Here is a 20,857-nt window from a genome sequence, read left to right as displayed (position 1 = left end):
TAGAAGGAGGGAATACCTAACTTATTTTATAAAGCCAGCATCATCCTGACACTAAAGTCAAACCAAACCAAAAAATCACAAGAAAACTATGGGCCAATATCCCTGATGAACACAGATGCAAAACTCCTTAATAAAATAATAGCAAACCAAATTCAATAGTATATTAAATGGATCATATACAATGACCAAGTGGGACTTATGCCTCACATTCAAGATTGATTCAACATATGAAAATCAATCAATGAGATATACCATATTAATAGAATAAAAGAAAAAGGCCACATGATCATCCAACAGACAAAGAAAAATCATTTGACAAAAGTCAATATCCATTCATGATAAAAACTCTCACCATAATAGGTATAGAGAAATTTACCTCAACACAATAAAGTCATATATGAAAATCTTGCAGCGAACATCATAATCAATGTGGAAAAGCTGGAAGTTCTTCCTCTAAGACCTCATACAAGGCAAGGATGCCCCCTCTCACTACTTCATAGCACTGCAAGTCCTAGCAGTGCTAATTAGACCAATTAGACAAGAAAAAGAAGGAAAGGTATCTGAATCTGTAAAGAAGTAAAATTGTTTGCAGATGACATGATCATAGATGTAGGAAACCCCAAAGACTCAATAATAACAACAACAAAAACTGTGAGAATGAATAAAGCAATTCAGTAAAGTTGTGGGCTACAAAATCAACATACCAAATTCAGTCACATTTCTCTATATAAACAATGAACTGTCTGACAAGAAAATCAAGAAAACAATATCATTACAATAACAACAAAAAAAAATAAAATACTTACAAGTAAACTTAACAAAGAGATGAAGACTTGTACACTGAAAATTATAAAACATTAATGAAGGAAATTAAAGAAGACACAGATAAATGGAAAGACATCCTATATTCATGGATTGAAAAAATTAATATTATTAAAATGTCCATAGTACCCAATGTGCTCTAAAGAATCAATGCAATTCCTATCGAAATGCCAGTTCCATTCTTTCCAGAAATAGAAAAAAAAAAAATCCAATTCATATTAAACCACAAAAGACCCTGTATAGCCAATGCAATCTTTGAGGAAAACAAAACAATAACAACAACAACGACAACACAAAGAGGGGGGCACAGTTACATTATGAAGCTATGGTAATCAAAACAGTATTGCACTGTCATGAAAACAAAAAAACAGACCAATGTAACAGAATACAGAGCCTAGAAATAAATACACACATATGGTCAACTGATCTTCAATAAATAAATGTGCTAAGAAGGGACAGTTGGGGAGCTCAGTTCGTTAAGTGTCTGACTCTTGATTTCAGCTCAGGTCATGACCTCAAAGTTTGTGGGATTGAGCCCCATGTCAGGATCTGCACAGAATGCACAGAGCCTGCTTGGGATTCTCTCCGCTCCCCCCCATCCCTTCCCTATTCACGCTCTCTCTCTCTCAAAATAAATAAGTAAACAATAAAAATACGTGTGCCAAGAACATACAATGTGGAAAGGATAGCTTCTTTAATAAACAGCGCTGGGAAAACTGGATATCCACATCCAGAAGGATGAAAGTGGATCCTTATATCACACCATACACAAAAATCAACTCAAAGTGGATTAAAGATTTAAATGTAAGTCCTGAAACCATGAAACTAGAAAAAACAGGGAAAAATCTTCTTGACATTGATCTGGGCAATGGTTTTTTGGAAATGTTCCACAGGCAACAAGAGCAAAAAGAGACAAGTGGGATTACATCAAACTAAATATGTCTGCACAGAAAAGGAAACAATCAGTGAAATGGAACAGCAGCCTATGGAATGGAAGACAAAATTTGCAAACCATATCCAATACAGAGTTAATATCCAAAGTTTATGGGAACTCATAAAATTCAATAGCAAAATTAAAAATGGGCAAAGGACCTGAATAGGCACTTCTCAAAAGAAGACATACAGAGTCAACACGTATATGAAAAGATGCTCATCACTAACCATCAGACAAATGCAGCTCAAAACCACAATGAAATATCATCTCACACCTGTTAGAATGGCTTTTAGCAAAAACAAAACATAATCAGTGTTGGAGATGATGTGGAGAAAGGGGATCCCTTGTACACTGATGGGAATATAAACTGGTACAGCCATTATGTAAAACAGTATGGAGGCTCCTCAAAAATTAAGTAAAACTACCATATGATCCAGCAATCCCACTTCTGGGTATATATCTAAAGGAAATGAAATCAGTATCTCAGAGAGATAACTGTGCTCTCACATTCACTGCAGCACTATTCACAATAGCCTAGATACAGAAACAACCTAAATGTCCATCGACAGATGAATGGATAAAGTACAACACATACACATACACACACACACACACACACACACACACACACACAAAGTGATATTATTCAACCTTAATAAAAGGAAATCCTGCCATTTGTGATAGCATAGATTAATGTGGAGGACACTTCACTAAGTGAAATAAGCCAGAGAGAAAGACAAATACTGCACGATCTCATGTATATATGAAATCTAAAATATTCCACCTCATAGAAGCAGAGAATAGAATGGTAGTTCTCAAGAGCTGGATGGAGTGGAAAATGGGGAGATGTTCAAAGGGTACAAAATTTCAGTTATACAGGATCAATAAATTATGAAGATACAGTGTATATTGATGTGACTATAATTAATACTGAGCTATATACTTGAAATTTGCTGGAAGAGTAGATCTTAAATGTCCTCACCACAGAAAAAGAAGGAAGGAAGGAAGGAAGGAAGGAAGGAAGGAAGGAAGGAAGAGAGGGAGAGAGGGAGAGAGGGAGAGAGGGAGGGAGGGAGGAAGGGTAATTTAGTGAGGTGATATGTTGATTACCTTGATTTTGGTAATTATTTCACAATGTATATGCATATCAAAACATCAAATTGTACACCTTAATTATATATATGACTTCTGTTTATCAATTATATCTCAATGAAGCTGAGTTGTAAAGAAAAAAACTGTTTAAAAAGAAAAGAAGAAAATGAAAAGGTTATACTAAAGGGACTTCACCAGGAATTATGGGTGCAACTTCAAGCATAAAACCGGATTGTACATTCAAATTCCTCACTAAATTTTTTTTTAGATATAAGTATGGCATGTAAACTCATGGAAAGATGTTAAAATTAGTTAATAAGAAAATACAAACTAACATAAAAATAGGATCTGATCATTTGTAATAAAATACCTGACTCCAGTTTTGATGTTTGATTGCTAACAGCTTTCAAGTCCATCTTTTCCTCTTCCCTTTCTGCCCCCCAACTGGGAAAGTGGACTTAAAAATACACACACACACACACACACACACACACACACACACACACACACACACGGGTGCTCCTAGCTTTAATGCCAGCAGGAAGTTTAAACCACACAACCACAGCCCATGCAAAGGAACCTTCAACCCAATCCCACGCCTTAATCTCCACTAAAACCCCAAGCCACCCTCCTTTCCTTGCTCTCTCAAGCCAATTTCAGAGCAGTTTGGGAAGCCTGCCTTGGTCTCCTCAGAAGGTCTTATTATATGATAAACCTTTTCATGCCACCTTGGTGTGTCTGTGTGTGGCATCAGTCTTGAAATCCAAGCCAAATTTTAACGGGGGTGGGGAGGTTCCATCCTACCTATACCAGGTGACCAACACACCATTAGAATGGCTAAAATTAGAAAGCCTGACTATATTCAATGTTGGTGAGGATGAGGAGGAAGTGGAAACAATACACATATGAGAAAGTAATATACAACTGCTTTGGAAAATAATTTGTCAGTTTCTTAAAAAGCCAAACAGACATTGACCATATGACCCAGCAATTCTACTCTTAGGTATTTGTCCAAGAGAAAAGAAAGCATATGCTCTAATAAAGATTAATACATGGAATGTTCATAGCAACTTTATTTATAACAGCCAAAAGCTAGAAATGGCCCAAATAGTTCATAAAATACTATTCAGTAATTTAAAAAAAACTGAACTGGTAATAAATGTAATAATATGGCTGAATCTCAAAATAATTATGCAGATTAAAAGAAGACAAACTGTATTGTCCCATTTATATAATTTCTATTTGCAAGTATCAACAGTGATAGAAAGCAGTAAGTAGTTGCCGGGGAGCCCAGGTTGGAAACGGAACAAAGGTGCTGGGGGGGGGGGGGGCGGGGGGGTGGAGACACAGGAGGAAGGGATTACAAGGATGCAACATGGAACTTTCAGAGATGACAAATATATCCAGTATGTTGATTTCGGTGATGAGTGCACAACTAAGTCAAAACTTATCAAGTTTTACACCTAGGTATGTGCAGTGACTTTATATGGAAATTGAACTTGGTGTTTAGGGTTTTTTTTTTTAAAGACTGGAAAATTTCACCTTGAGTACTTGTTGACAGAAAAGGGCCCTAAGGATTGTGCTTGGGGCATTTCTCAGATCTCCTCCTAACCATCATTCTGGGTATGCTCTTCGATTTTCTGTTTTTGTTCTTTTCTTGAGTCCTGTGTTCCTCTTTTTTGGTTTGCCCCCTCATGTTACAGAAGACACCCTTCAGTGATACTGTGAGAAAGGGCATTTCTGGGGCACCTGAGTGGCTCCATCAGTTAAGCATCTTGAGTCTTCAGTCTTGAGTTTGCTTCAGGTCATGATCTCAAGGTTGTGAGACCGAGCCCCAAGTTGGGCTCTGTATTGAGGCATGGGGCCTGCATAAGATTCTCTCTCCCTCTTCCCCTCTCCCCACCCCCAAAAAAGGGCATTTCTGGGGGCGCGCCTGGGTGGCTCAGTCGGTTAAGTGTCCGACTTCGGTTCAAGTCATGATCTGACGGCCCGTGAGTTCGACCCCCACATTGGGCTCTGTGCTGACAGCTTAGAGCCTGGAGCCTGCTTCATGTTCTATGTCTCCCTCTCTCTCTGCCCCTCCCCTGCTCATGCTGTCTCTGTCTCTCAAAAATAATAAACATTTTTTTTTAAAAAGGGGGAATTTCTGTAAAATTACCTGAGGAGTATTCCTATGACAGTTTGGCTAGGCATAGAATTTCAGGTCAGAATTCCTTTTCCATCAGAACTTGGAAGGCACTGGCCATTACCTTGTTTTCCTTGTTGCTGTTAAAAAGATCAAAGTTATTAATATTCCTTTGTATGTTGACGTTGTTTTTTGTACATGATCTTTCTTTTTATTCACTCCCTCCATGTCTCTGGGGGGCTGTGGGATTTTCTAATCGTTTCCAGCAAAGTTTATAATGTGCTTTAGTATGAGTTTATTTATCCCCTGTTCTGGTCACTCACTTCAACCTGAAAACTCATATCCTTCAACTCTGGCAAATTTTCGTAATGACTTTTTCCCTCTTTTCTTTTCTTTTCTCTCAATGGAAGTCCTAATGTTCACATTTCAAACCTACTGCTTTGTTCCTTTAATTTTTTCTTTCTTTCTTTCTTGCTTTCTACCTCCTATTATATCTTTCTATTATATCTATCCTATTTTTATCTTTCTGAGCAATTTCCTTACCTTTATCTACCAACCCTTATATTGAGTTTTAAATTTCTATTATATGTCAATTTTTAAGATTTTTTTGAGTGTTTGTATGTATATGTATCATTCTGTTCTTTCATTCACTTGCTTCTCCAAGCATATTAGGGAGAGTTTCTATCTTTAAGGTATTTCTTCCTTCTCCTGGATAGTGTGTTCTGTAATCACTGTTTTGGTTTCTCCCTGTTAAGTGCTTCTCACATATCTTGTGTAATATTTTTCTATTGCTGCTCAGATTACTGCAAACTTACTGGCTTAAAACAGTGCCATTCTGGAGGTCAGAAATCCTAACATCGGGGTGTCAGCAGTGCTGCATTCCTTGTGGAGGCTCTGAAAGACAATCCGTTTCCTTGTCCTTTCCAGCTTCTAGAGGCTACTCACAGCCCATGGCTCATGGCCCCTTCCTCCATCTTCAAAGCCAGCAGAGTATTATCTTCAATAGCTCTGATTCCATCAACGCATCTTCTTCCCTCCATCTGACCCTTCTGTCTCCCTCAAGCAAGCACCCTTGTGATTATAATGGGCCTACCCAGATAATCCAGGGTAATCTTCCCATCTCAAGACCTTTAACCGCATCTGCAAAGTCCCTTTGGCACGTAAAGGAACATTATCAGTCTCTGGAGGCTAGAATGCAGACACAGTTGGGGCCATTACTCAGCCTGCCACATCTGGTAACCTTCACCCTTTCACAGCCAGTCCTGAACTTAGATACTTACAGTATTAAGATAGTGCCTAAACTTGCACAAAGAAAGAGGTTTTCCCAAATATATTCATCTTCTGTTACTGCATAACAAACAAGCACCAATTGAATGGTTTAAAACCATATATTTATTTTCACGGTTTCTGTGGCTAGGGGGTCGGAGGCAGATTTAACGGGTCTTCTGCTCAGGGTCTCAGAAGGTTCAATAAAATTAAGGCCTTGGCCAGGATGCAATCTTACCTGAGCCTTCGGATCCTCTTAAAAGCTTATTCTTTTCAGCTGAACGGAGGTCCTGATTTCTTGCTGGCTGTTGGCAGCGATAGCTTTCAGCTCTATGAAGTCACTCTTAGGTGCCAGCCACGTGGTCCCCCAGAACACAGCAGCCTACTCCTTCAAAGCCAGCAGGTGTCTATATCTCCGGTAGGCCGAGGAAACTCAGATCACATACTACAATCACAGGAATGGTTCAACCATCACCTTTGCCATTTAATGGAACCCCATCAAGAGAGTGACTATTGGTCCGATTACACTCAAGGGCAGGAGGTTACACGGGGTGTGTACTCCAGGGGTGGGAATCCTGGAACTGTAACAGAATTCTGCCTACCTTGTCTAATTTGAAGCTTTTAGAGAAAGAGGTTTAAAGATTTAAATGGAAGCTGAGCTCATATTTTTCTTGATACTATTTGTGTATCTTAATACATTTAAAATCATGGGCTAAGATGTGTGTGTGGTGGCACTTGGGGGAGAAATTAATTAACTGATTACCCAATATATGCCAGGTACCGTGCCTTTACTTGTAAGTAAAGATTCCTTTACTTTATAGTTACCCCATATCAGAGAAAAGAATAGCATTTGAACCACAGAGGTACTAAAAAAAGCATGTAGCCAAATCAATTATCAGTGTGTTCTTTAGGCTTAAGTACAGATAAGAAAACTGGACAATGATCGTAACTGTCATTGAGTTGAAAGGCTAAACTAGTATTTCCTAATTTTCCTAAACGAGTGAATGAGAATGCTTTTAATGGTTTTGGAAAACAAATACTCTACATTTCCCAGTGTAATGGACTTTTTTTACAAAGCAAAACAGATTTTAGTTGCATAGAATTTAAAACAGACGGCAGCTTATGTAACTAAGTTTAATGGCCTAAAATATTTTCTCCTAAATCATGCTGGACATATTTTATTAATCTGTGAACAGAATTTATTCCAGGATGGCACTGTACATATTTAATCATAGTCAAATCTTTCTTCATCTAGAAGATCAAATACAGCTAATATTGCTTAGAAAATAAAAACTACAAAGGACTTTAGAATTAAGAAACATTTGAAACCACATTTAAATTCAAATATTGCTAAACACAACTTTCATCCTGAAGCATCAAGGAGAAGTCTGAAGTACTGTCTTTGTTCAGAGCAATCAAGGTAAAAACATCAAATAATTTCACTTTTCAAAACAGTTTTATTATATATTTAAAGACCTGAAAGTTTCTGGCAATATAGCAATGTTAGAATATATGGAGCAAATTATAACAAAGTTGAAAACGAACTCAAATTTTAAAAAATTTCTTTTAATGTTTTATTTATTTTTGAGAGAGAGAGAGAGACAGAGAGAGAGAGGGAGACACGGAATCCGAAGCAGGCTCCAGGCTCGGAGCTGTCAGCACAGACCCGGACACAGGGCTCAAACCCTTGAAGTGAGAGATCATGACCTGAGCCAAAGTTGGATGCTCAACCGACTGAGCCACCCAGGCGTCCCAATGACAGTTATTTTTAACTATTTCTCTGTCACCTAAACAAATCCAGGCTGATAACATAGCTGAAATACTACAAATATGAAATGGCCAAACATCAGAGAAATAACTGACTCATAATACAGAAAACCTAAATTATTTCACTGATGTAAAAATGCACTGAAGTTTTTGTGTTCATGAATAAGAGATCATGATAATAACATATGCTTAAAGTTCAAAAGAAAATTTCTTATAAAATCATAAAAATTTTAAGAAGCATTTTGGCCAAAAATACTTCATTCTTGGTCTCAACCCAGAGAAATATTTTGGAAAACTGGAAGAAAAATTGTATTTCATAGTTGTTTGAGGTGTCTCAATATGGTTGGAAAAAGAAGATATTTTCCCCACTCTTATTTGGGCATTTTGCACGCATTCACACATGGCATAAATTTAAACTTTGAACTGGCATGCACAAAACCCTCTATGAGGAAATCACAGTCTAGAAATAAAAGCAATTTCTGATTTTTGAGACAGAACACGAAACAACATTGGCAGGGCCCTGTTTCCTCAGTAGTGAATTAGGCATTCATTCCAGCCAGGTATTCAGTTACCTAAAGACCCACTCAACAGATGTTGGTGAGAGACTGCATCTGAAAGCTCCTTATAAGGAAGCAAATGAAATGAATAGTATACATCATTTGTATAAGGTTAAAAATAGACACACACACACACACACACACACACACACACACACACTATATGGGAATGAGAAGCTGGAATCACAAAGAACTCAATGGGTTCCAGTAATGGCAGACTAGGTAATAAACACCAACTCTCTGAACACTAGAAAAGGTGGGCAAAACCAACAGCAGTTACTTGAAAGCATCCAAATGTCAACATGGCAATGAAAAATCACAGGTCAGTGGAGAAGTAAACTTTCACAAGGGAAGCCTAGCATTTGGGGCTGCCGTTCCCACAGGGACAGCTGCTGATGAGGTAACTCAGAGCTCAGCAGAGCTTTCAAAAATCTCACAGGAAAGGGGACAAAAACTGAAGTTCAGGGTTTTCCAAGGAGAAAGGACTCTCCTAAAGGTTTGTGGCTTTGGACGGAGACACACTCTGAGAGTAAAGAGTAACTAGAATCAGGAACTGAATCCGACTTCAAAATCTCAAGCCCTTTCTTGATTAAGGGGATTCAGGATCCGAAGTACCCCTACCTGCCTTCTGAAAGCAACACTAAATCAGTTCTGAAGGAAGATTAACATCATCCTCCCAGAGATAATCTCTGCTCTCTTTCACATACCGTGTCAACACACAAAATAACAACTCCATGTACTAGGAGAGAGATCAACATCATGAAAAACAGGCCCACAGGGGAGCAGATAATCCAGTTTTCACACACAGACTTTAAAGCAACTGTTTAATACAAGAAAATCAGACAAACTTGAGAATTTTGTCCAAAAGTTAACAAAAACAATTTTTTAAGTACCAAGAAGAAATTCTAGAACCAGAAAACAAATAAAAAAACAAATGAAGAGGGGGAAAAAGGATAAAAAAATAGAGAAAAGAAAATATGGCTGAAAGTTTTCTGTTTTCTAAAACTGGTACACTTTTAGGTCATTAAGTGATGCTGCTCTCTCTCTCTCTCAAAATAAATAACTAAAAAACAAACAAACAAAAAACCACCTCTGTACTATTCCAAAATATCTGTAGAGTCAAAATAAACACACACATATAATTTAATATTAATTTACCATAACATGTATGGTTTTAAATCCTAATCATTTGAAAATTAATGGTTTCAGTGGGTACACAGAAGAAGGAATTCATTAGGTTAAAAAACAAGCTAATAGATTATCGCATTAAATTAGGAGAGAAGAAATACAGACATGAACTAAACTAATGGCAATGGAAACAGAAAAAGATCAGTCAAACAAAGGGGAAGGGGGAAAAGAACGAGTCTACAAGGGTCCCAAAGTTTGAGCTTCAGTGGCAGACAAAATAATGACACCAACAACAGAAATGGGCAAATTATGAGGTAAGCCAATTTTAAGGAAGAATATACTTTAACAACGCAGGCTGACTTGGAGGTGAAGAATGATAGTTAGGGCACAAAGTCCAGTGCACAATAAAGATGAGGTTCTAGAGGGTGGGACAAAGTGTTAAAAGAGAAATGATTTGAGGGTCATATGCCCAGAAGTGAGGACAAAGCTATGGAAATCCATGTTATCTGAAAACTGTTTATTTGAATCCATCTTACTAGTCCACGAAAGATAAAACTAAGTGCCACTGCTCACCATTATTCTAAGTGTAGTTACTTCTTAAAAAAAGAAAAAAAAAAAGGTTGATCAATCAAATATAAAAATATGCAAAAAGTGCTTTCGTTCTCTTTTTAAAAAACTCAATTACATAAAGTTGAAGGAAACCAGTCAATACTGACAAGTGAATTTTATAACCACTAACACCAAGAAATCAAGCAGGGAAACTCCAAAGACATTTACTGTTGGGACTATTAGAAAATGGGAAAGACGGGAGCATGAAGGGACTTTACCACGTAAATCATTAACAAACAGCCCCTCTACATCACCAAAATTAATTGTTAATAATGAAGAATAACAAGGAGAAGCTTGTTCTAGTTTTATATTCATAGGTGTATTTACAGAATCACAAATACACATTTTAGATGGAACAAAACAAATAAATAAAACAGGCTTTGAGTTTCAAATTCTATCTCACGACATCAGCCAGCTTCATAACGCACCTTTTTTACTGTTAGTTTTGGGGAAGAGAATATGTCAATATGCTACTTTACACCACGCTCCAAGTCCATGTGTAACCTCAGCAAGGATTATTTAAAACCCTAATCATTAGGCTGCACTAATCTAAGCCGAGTACCAGTAACTTTGTAACAGGAAAAGCTTCAAAAACATAAGACGTTCATTGTACCTCACAATTTAACAAATGAAAGAATTTTGGTAACACAGAACATAATACAGACCTGATCTGTAATCTTTCTGTTAATTTGAGCCATTTTATTTGACAGCATCCATTGAAGTTTTCAATGTGCCATAATGTAAAATAAACCAGAAAAAATAACCATCTGTAACTTATATTTATACCTATTCTAAATTAGGTATTTTACCATACTCTATTGTCTTCATAGAATATTCACTGTTCAAGTTGAATCTTTCCGATACTCTCTTTTAAGATGTTTCAGCACTACATTCTAACAGCTTAGTAAGAAACTCTACCACAGGGGGGAAAAAGTTTAAATGCGTATATCTAAGAGTAGACAGAAAAAGTGAATAACACCTTTAATCTAGCTTTGACTCCACAGAGTTCTTAAAGGCGGGTGGGATCCACATGCTACAGATAATGTAAGAATCATATTTAAAATATGAACAGTATATTTTTAAATAATTTGTGGTGACTTTATATATCCTGTATTATACATATTACAGATTCAAGAGTCTATCTAAAATAGACATTTTCTGGGAGTTGCTCCATGGGAATTCCAGAAGAACATTGTAATGTTTATATTCTTTGGAATACGTATCCACACATAATTGAATTCTGCATGAAACCAAAATAAGCTTTTCAAGTATCTAAAATAAATTTTCCAACATCACCCCAAGCTGAAAAGTGATTTTTGGTCATGCTGTCATTCCAAGTATGTATTGTAAAGTATTTCTCATTAATAGGGCTTTACGTGAAATTGGGTGTCATGACCTGATTATTTCCTGATGATAACTTTAAACTACTTAAACCTTACTTCCTTATTGACTATTAAGAAGAAAAACTCCTCTGAGGTATAGGGGAGTCAGCTTCTGGACCTTTGTGGAAAATTTAACAGCCAAATTTTATCTAACTTAAGGATGAGACCCACGGAAACTCAAATTTGCAAAAAGGAGTGGTGATCCAAAACCACTTATCACCAGATTGTCGAAATGCACTGCCTTTCTATTATTCTCTTACACAGAAACCTTCAACAGCTTACCACTGAAAATACACCGAACTTCCATAACTTTGCCTTTCACAGTCCTTCACAATCTCACGCAACCTTAACTCTTCTGAGTATCATGGTAAAAACTGTAACCCAGCCGGTCCAAACCGGTTCTCCAATACACTTCCCACTTTCTGACTCTTATTTAGCTGTCATCTTTCTTCAGGACAATAAGCTCTATGTCCCTCTCTCAGTCTACCTATCTTTCTTTCAAGGTCTACCTACACTATTCATCAATAAAGCCTTTTCTGATCGCCTCAGGCAAAAACGATTTATTCGTTTCTATGGCATTTTGAATGTTCCACTCCTCCCCCGTTTCCTGAAGGGACTGGACGGAGACGCAATGACAGCTACTCACCAACTGAATGCCAAACTTTGGAGAGTGGAAAGTTGCTACCTGGACAAGCTGTGACCGCTTGACTGCTCCTTCTGCTGGCTTTGCTGCAGATGTTCACCGTGTTGGATTAAACTACACATGCAAATGTAGCCTTTCCCTACTGTGGCACCAACAGGCTGCAAGGAATTGAATAGAGCTGTATTTTAAAGGCTGAGGAATTGCCAGGAACACGACATAGCTTGAAACCATCTAATTCTGTTCTCACCTGACAACAGTCCTTGAGCCAAAGAAGAGAGAGGCAAGGAGTAACTGACAGCAGGAAGGAAGTCCTACTGACTTCAACTGTATTTTCTCTTCTCTTCTATGATCACTTAGAGGCTTTGTGCCTCTAAGATTACAGATGGATACCAGTGGGCCATAAAATCCAGAAAAATGTAGAACTGAAATTAATCTGGTCTAGGTGGGCTCATATCAAGTCTTTCACATACTGAACAAAACTTTTTCCTTACCTTATTGCTGCAATCAGTTTTAATTAAGCAATGGCAATGGTAAGCAACTGAAGATTATCTCTACAATCTAATAAAACTATTTTTTAAAAATTTGGGAGGCGATACAGAGAAGTTATGAGAAAACATTAAATTTGTTTGTAGTATATTCAGGTAACTATAATTAAAACTTTGTATTAGAAGATCTTTGTAGATTAAAATTTCCCACATAATTAAATCTGCTCCTGAAAAGTAATACAAACTTACAGTGTCAGAGTTGTTCTATAGATTACAAAAAAAAAAAAAAAAGAAAAATGTTAACATGTATTTTATGTGCCTCAATGATCATTTTAGACTTTAAAAAAAAAATGTCCAATGCCCAACCTTACAAAGAAAATGTCCAAATATCTGTGAACAGAAAATCACTTCATTTGGAAACTCTAAACCAAATATGCTTTTTAAACCTCTTTTTAATTCTTAGTACAGATTTCTTGCCCAACAGAGTAAACCTAACTGAAGAACAAATGAAAACTAGCTTTTAAAAGAACTGTATACAAGAACACTGCATATGTATACAAGAACACTGACACCTGTTTGTTGGTTTCAGATGTGAAATCAAAACAGCAGAGCCATGAAGGTGCAGAACTTACTTGCTCCGTAACAATTCTATTAGTGAGTTCCCCAAACAGGTTAGAGTTTCTGACCTAAAATTTAGATGGGCAACCATTTTGAAAAGCACCACAAACTGTAAATCTGATTTCTGAATAGCAAGAATTACACACCGCAAACACGAAAAAGTAATAGCTAAAGAAAAGTGACAGGTATGATGTGCCAGGCTCTTGACCTAGCACTTTCCTACGTACTTCACTCAAAACAATGTGTGAAGTAGGCACTACTGTCATCCCCCCCCGTGACAGATGAAACAACGGGGCCCCGGACAGGCTGAGCAGTCTACCAGGAAGCCAGGCTGGCTCCAGTCCCCTGTTTTCTAGCACCGCACTATTTGCTTCTAAAACTGAAAATTATTCCACAGGAAATGTCATGGAAGTTCTATTTCAATATGTCTCTATTTCAAACAGGAAGAAAGGAGGTTTCAAAACTAAAAGAATATTGGAAATATATAGTAGAAACAGGGTTTTATTTTTGAAAACAAAAGTGACTAATATTTTAAAATACAATGTACCAATATTTTTACAGATCTGGCTTGGAATAGCTCGAATACAGTGAATGAAGTGTCCGCATTCATATCTTAAAAACATGACCATTTTTGGAAATCACTACCGACCTGTTTTAATGTATATGTGAATAAGAATACAGTACTTTGCTTGACGAATAAAAAATAAAAAATACATACTAAAGAGTACTAGCAAATTCGGAAGTTTTATTGTATCCACTGACTACATACATACATATCTAGAAGTCCTTTTAAATGATTTCCACCCAGAGACGGATGTAGAGATCAACAATGGTTTGATCTGAAACCGGATTTTTACCGCTTTCTTTGTATAGTTTATTTAAAGAACATTCCGATCTCCTTCCACCTGTTCCTCGTGGCTGACAGCTCAAAGTGCCGGTGGAAAGGAGGCTTATCAGACTGAAACCATCCCAGAACTTCAGACCGGAAAGGGGCCCCATGAGAAGATCAAGGGAAAGTGGTTCCAGGTGGTCCAAGGAGCATGTTACCAGGGAAAACCAGTTCTTGGAGGAGGAGCCATCATGCCTGAGTACTAACTGTTCTTTTCCCGTTGGTGCTGGTGGCATTTTCTGGACCGCTACTTTTTATGGATTCCAGCAGGCTTTTAATTCTTTCACTTGCGGGCTTCTTCCTTACCCTCTTGGCGAGAGACGCGCTGTTCACGACAGACGGCAACAGCAGGGCCGCCAGCCCCCAGGGCTGACTCCTCGATGAGGAAGGCCGATCTTTATCTTCCTGATTTAAAATCCAGGCACTTTCTCTGGCCAGTTCAACAAATTTTTGTAGCTGGCTTTGACTTACATTTTTGCTGATGTTGAGAGAAGTTTCAAAAGGATTCTGAATGTGTAATGGAGAAGATTCAGGTTTGTTTTGTTCCCTTCCCTATAGATTGTTATAAGGAAGAGAAATGCATAAATACACGAAAAGCTCAGACAGAACAACCATTTGGTTTAATAAAATGTTAAAAAACATGTAAAATCCCAGCACGAACTTTACAGAGTAAAGGATTTCTTTCCTAAGGGAACCAGGTATGTGTGCATGTCATGTGAACATGTACTTCTGATTTTTTTTTTACCACTGTAGTTCTGTGATTATTCTTTAGAGAAAAATAAATTAGGTTTATGAGCTGTGGATGATGATGCTCAGATGAGAGGCACCTCAACTAAGTCAACCAATAGAAGTATTCTTAAAATAACATAATTTTTACCTAACAGGATAAAGCTAGGAAGGGTAAAAAAAAATGACAAAGAAAAATAGCAGAAAATAAGATGAAGACACTTACTTTTAAGACTTGCTAAAAACATAATAGAAGCACACAAAATTAGAATCCTTAAATTAAATACGGTAATTGATGTTTCCCAAGTATAAAATCAGAAAGGAAGGAAGAGAAGGAACAAAGGATTATTCATTATTCATTTTAAAACACTGGAAGTTTCTTATTATATTCCTAAAGATCCAACTTCTATTCTGTGAGGCTCTAACAGGTACGACAACATCTCACAGAAGTAAAAGAAATGCTACAGCTGTGATCACACGACCAGCAGATGCAGTAGTCTCTACAATCTTTTCCTCTTTCAAAGGCTATCACGTGTATTACTCAACTATTCCAAAGCAAATGGCCAAGATTCCCCAATGTGAGCAGCACCTAGTGATTCCCTAACTTCTCTCATGCCCTAGCCAGCAGTGGTCCGGCCTATCCATCATCTTTGAGCCCTGGGGGTAAAGTGCAAAAAGGATAAAGAACTTCGTATGATCAGCGACCTTTTTCTCATATGGAATCTAACTCCATATTAGCTTGCATTTCAGAGCTCTGTGTCCCCTCCCCTGCCCTTCCTCACACTTTTTTTGTTGCTGTTAAACAAAATCTCCATGAGCAGGATAAGAGTTAGGCGAGAATGAACAAAGGCGAGCTAAAGAAACAACAGAAAAAAATACCTGAGGATGTGTTTTATGTAGCCAGTCTTACAATGGTTATAATTAAGTACCCAAATGCTAAACACAAACCCAGAGAGCTACCTCAAGTATCCCGCACCATGAACAAATTTTGCCTAGGGTTCTGCTCTAGATTTTCTTGTTTTAGAAAAATGTCTATCATTCCAGCTACTCAGATGAACCAAAATCATAAATTCATTTCCCTAAATAAATTTAGGGCTCAAACTGACAGAATCACTAAAACCTCCATGGCTGTGTTATCCTACTTCTTCCACGAACACAAAAGCAGTTTAGAAAGAACTGTATAAGGACACCTGGGTGGCTCGGTTGGTTGAGGGTCTGACTCTCAATTTCTGCTCAGGTCATGATCCCAGGATCCTGGGATCAAGCTGCATATCGGATTCTGAGCTGAGTCTGGAGCCTGCTTAAGGTTCTCTCTCCTTCTTGCTCTGCCCCTCCCCCACTTGTTCTCGTTCTCTCTCTCGTTCTCTCTCTCTCAAATAAAAATTAAAAAAAAAAAAACACAAAACTATAGGGGTGCTGGGTGGCTCAGTCAGACTCTCGATCTTGGTTCAGGTTATGACCGCGCACAGTTCTGGAGTTCGAGCCCCACCTCGGGCTCTGCGTTGATTGTGTGGAGCCTCCTCGAGATTCTGTCTCTCCTGCTCTCTGCCCCTCCCCTGCTTGTGCTTGCTCTCTCTCTCTCAGAAAAAAAAAAAAAAAAAAAAAAAGAACTGTATATAAAATTATGTTTTCCAGAAACATTTTTAGAATATATTCTGTATTTTGAAGGATGTAGTATTAGATGCTGAAAGAGCTGGCTTTTGCTCTTCCAAATAATTAGGTGACTGATCTTATTCAAGTTAGGCAGCTCCTACAGGCTTCAATTTCCTTATTAGTATCTATTACTGCAGAGTTGAAATACAGTAACACATTAGAGTACTTTGTAAACTAAATTAATTCAGTATTAGTACAGCAGAAGACCAGATACTGAATCACCAAATATTAAAATATTATTTACCTGTCGGATATTTATGGAATTTTTATTGAAAGCGAAATTTCCAAAATATTCAAAAAATTCTTTCAGTAGTAATTCTGCAAGAAAATAAAACAAGGAGAATAAGAGGAAGGTCTATTTCAATTCAAAAAAACCGCAAACAGAGAAAGAAAACACCTACCTAGTGTTTCTGTGTTTCCCGAAGGTTTAATTTTATTCAAGTCACGAACAAAGGTACAGTTGTGGCCTTCTATTACACATTTATCTTCTGCATCTTAAATAAACAGAAATGGAAAATATTTCACACTCTATTTCAAACATATTGGCCTACTTCAGAAGAGAAATTCAGAATTAACTAAATCAAAGTTACAGATCAATGTGTCCTATCATTAGTCAATGCTATGTATGTTTACAGTTAATAGGTCTTAAAACTCCATTAAAAAAAGATTTGAGACTAATTATAGTACAACAAAATTAGCATTACATTTTTTTTTTTTTTTTTATCACACTAGAACTGTCTATCAACAACCCAATGACTCTTAATCTATCTTTTCAGGAAACAGCTTCTCAGTTATACATGAAAATGCAGATAGTTCCCATCTTTCACCAACTCTAATCTTGGCTCCATTTTTTTATCAATAATATTTAATCTCCTCTCCATTTCCGTCCTTACCACCCTTTCATGCATATTATTTTCAACAATTCATCGGTGACACAAACTGAACGCTCTGAGAGTTTTGAACAACCTCTGGCAAGTTCTAAAATGCAGTGATCTAGCAACCAGAACCACCACATAGTAAATGGCATACTGGACGTTAGCATTCACCTTTTCTAATAGTATTTGTACCTTCAGAAGTAATCCCTTCCCTCATGATAAATATACAGCCACCATGAAATCCCTCAGCCATTCTAATCTACATTCCACTGTACAATCAGCAGGCAAATGCCCACTCTTCAAAAATCTAATTAACAGCCGCCTCGTCTGAAAGCATTTCCTAATTCCAAGTGGGCCGTCCTTGTCCTGTGCCCCATGAGCACTTGTCTGACTGCACTGTGACTGCAGGCACACTTTCCACTCCCCTACCCCACTCTGGGATGACAAATGTCATGGTTCTATTCATTATTCCCCCTCCCCACACCTAGTCCAGCTACAACAAGTGTCTAGCATACAGCAGGCACATAACCAGTAATGTGAATGATCAATGAATGCCTATGATCCCCAGCAGGGGGATTAAATATAGAAATTAGAAAGAGATAAATAAGGGTCCTTCAAATTTTTGTCTTTTTGTGTGTGTGTGGTGTTGGCATTTTTTGGGTAGACCTGGGTTATGAATGTAATTTCTCAAAAATTATTCTAGATCCTAACATGTTAATTTTAATAATTTATAGTACCCTGAAGAACTTGTACACAGTTACACTTAGGTTTTTTATGGGACCCAGACACATGTTTTATTCTTTTACACTATCAATAGGTTATATTTCTTGTGACAAGAGTGCCAGTCACATATGTCGATGTTCTTTTAGTTTCTCAGGAATGTATGTCCAATTAAAGCATTCCTACCATAGAAAAATGAGCTCCATGTCAAAATATTTCTAGGGCTAAGCTGTCTCTGTGACCACTGCTCTTCACTAAAAGGGTTTTTTAACAGAAAGCATTAAAACTTGAAGGAAAAAAAAGTATCTTCTGATTTAAGATAGGACCATCTTTGTTTTTTCAAAATCCCTAAGGCATTTGAACCTAGCAGCCTGGCGGCCAAGGCTCTCCCCTCCTTTGTCTGTCCCCCATTGTTTACTGTAACACCCAGACAACATCTACGCAGTCCAATATAACAGTCACCAGCCACGGGTGGCTATTAAAATAAAATATTCAGTCCCTGGACCACACTAACCATATTCCAAAGGCCTAAGAGCCACAAGTGACCAGCACCTACCCTATGTACAACATGGATACAGAACACTTCTATCATCATAGAAAGTTCTATTGGATAGTGCTGCCTTAGAAAAATGATTCTCAGGGTGCCTGGGTGGCTCATTCAGTTAAGCATCCGACTTCAACTTAGATCATGACCTCACGGGTTGCAAGTTCGAGCCCCACATCGCGCTCTCTGTTGTCAGTGCAGAGCCCGCTTCAGAGCCTCTGTCTCCTTCTCTCAGCCCTTCCCCCACTTATGCACTCTGGCTCTCAAAAATAAACATTAAAAAAAAGGAAAAAATTATTCTCAACCTATTCTGACACAGGAAGCCCTATCACTATTAGTTTAAACCTGTGGCACTTTCTTCTTAAAAGTATTATATGAAACACTGGCAAAAATTAATAAGTAAATACAAACTCTCTCAGTTGTAAGGAAAATAGCCATGTAATAAGCAACTTAACTCATATTAGGAGCTTGATGACACATTCCTTCAACTTCACCTTAAGTGAACTTAAAAACTATGAAAAAGTAAGGTTATGCATTTACTAAATTTGATTTTCTGGCTTCCTTGGGAAACCTTAGAGCCTCACCGATTGGTACGTCAATTACCCTTTCAGCAGAGTACACATGACGAATGAAATTCACTGAATAATGTTCTCGCAGCCACAGCCAGATCGATAAACTTACCCACATTTTTTCAGGGTACTAATATCCACACTATAGTAACTCATAATTAGTCACAGAGATCACTACTGGCACTTATCCAGGGGCTGCAGTACAGATAATCCTGTCTACGGGCTGTGTGATTGTTTATGTTAATCTTTCTGGTCAAATGAGCAAAATCTACATTGTGCCAGCTACATGCATTTCTAATAAGTAACCTGAAGTTGAGAGGCACGAATATTAGGGACATAACAGGCATAAAGTTCATATGAAGGCTTACTATTTTTTTTCTTTGATAACAAATCTTTTATGATGTCCTGGTTTTTTACGAGGAGCTGGAGCAAAACTTGAATACCTAAAAATCGCATAACTATATTCAGCTTCTATTATAACTATTAACAGGTCCAAACCTTCCAGAGGTCAGTAGTAATTAAATGGGATAAGCAAAAAGGTGATCCCTGCTGTACTAATTAACGCAGGCTGCTGAATACGGGGCAGGGAGTCCTATACACTTAGACATTAGACACACTGGCAGTTTGCTTCCTTCTAACCCACCCACCCAGAACCCTTTTTGAGAATGCACATCCAAGCAACTGCCTCTCAAGTACCTGGATGTAACCTTGAGAAGAGTGTAAGTGTTATGGTTATATCCGTGTTTCAAAGTAGCTTTACTGATTGTCTTGTAGCTCACTCAACTCCAGAATGCAACTCATACTTAGACACTATTCTTCACATACGTACATCTATAATATAGACTGTTCCCTATTAATCACTTATGCTAATCAACAGACAGGTGAAGTTCTACCTGCTCCTCCCACCATGCCATATGCTCCAGTGACACTCAGCCTCCCTCGGAGGGAGCCTATATGCCAGTTATGAGCACATGCTATGGGGTGAACGTGATGAAACGAACACAAGCATCTATCTTCACCCCCTCCCAAAACACCTATGAACTGACAGTAAAATGACATAAAATCTTAAAGACCGAGGACAGAAGAAATAACCAAAATATTTTCAGTGGAAGAACAGATGGACAAGTAGCAAAGACTTAGGAACTCTGAAAAGACTAAATCCTAAACTACTAGTAAAGAAAGCCAAAAAAAGGGACGCTTGGGTGGCTCAGTCCGTTAAGCGTCTGACTCCTGATTTCAGTTCAGGTCATGATCTCATGGTTTGTGGGATCAAGCCTCCTGTCAGGCTCTGTGCTGACAGTGCACAGCCTGCTTAGGATTTTCTCTCTCTCTCTCTCTCTCTCTCTCTGTCCCTTCCCCACTCTCTCTGTCTGAAAATAAATAAACTTAAAAAAAAAAAAAAAAAAGCAAAGAAAAACCCAGATCTACAAGGCAGAGCTCTCTCCCAACAACT

General features: G+C 37.8%; 1 protein-coding gene and 1 pseudogene across 1 annotated transcript in view; both read right to left on the bottom strand.

The window, feature by feature from the left end:
- The window catches only part of LOC122225318, a 28,527-nt pseudogene extending 17,806 nt beyond the window's left edge, over nt 1–10,721 (bottom strand).
- A 3,432-nt stretch (nt 10,722–14,153) lies between these two features.
- The window catches only part of LOC122224014 (mitochondrial poly(A) polymerase), a 31,727-nt gene continuing 25,023 nt past the window's right edge, over nt 14,154–20,857 (bottom strand). The window contains exons 7-9 of the mRNA XM_042945225.1: nt 17,098–17,190; nt 16,941–17,014; nt 14,154–14,869 (exon numbers count right to left, since the gene is read on the bottom strand). Coding sequence (XP_042801159.1) covers nt 14,507–14,869; nt 16,941–17,014; nt 17,098–17,190 — 530 coding nt within the window. The 3' untranslated portion in view covers nt 14,154–14,506. The remainder of the gene's footprint in view (nt 14,870–16,940; nt 17,015–17,097; nt 17,191–20,857) is intronic.

The sequence above is a fragment of the Panthera leo genome, chromosome B4, assembly GCF_018350215.1.
Source record: "Panthera leo isolate Ple1 chromosome B4, P.leo_Ple1_pat1.1, whole genome shotgun sequence".
In the NCBI taxonomy this organism is placed as follows: domain Eukaryota; kingdom Metazoa; phylum Chordata; class Mammalia; order Carnivora; family Felidae; genus Panthera; species Panthera leo.
Note: the sequence above shows the minus strand (reverse complement) of the source record. Positions and strands in the feature narration are given on the sequence as shown.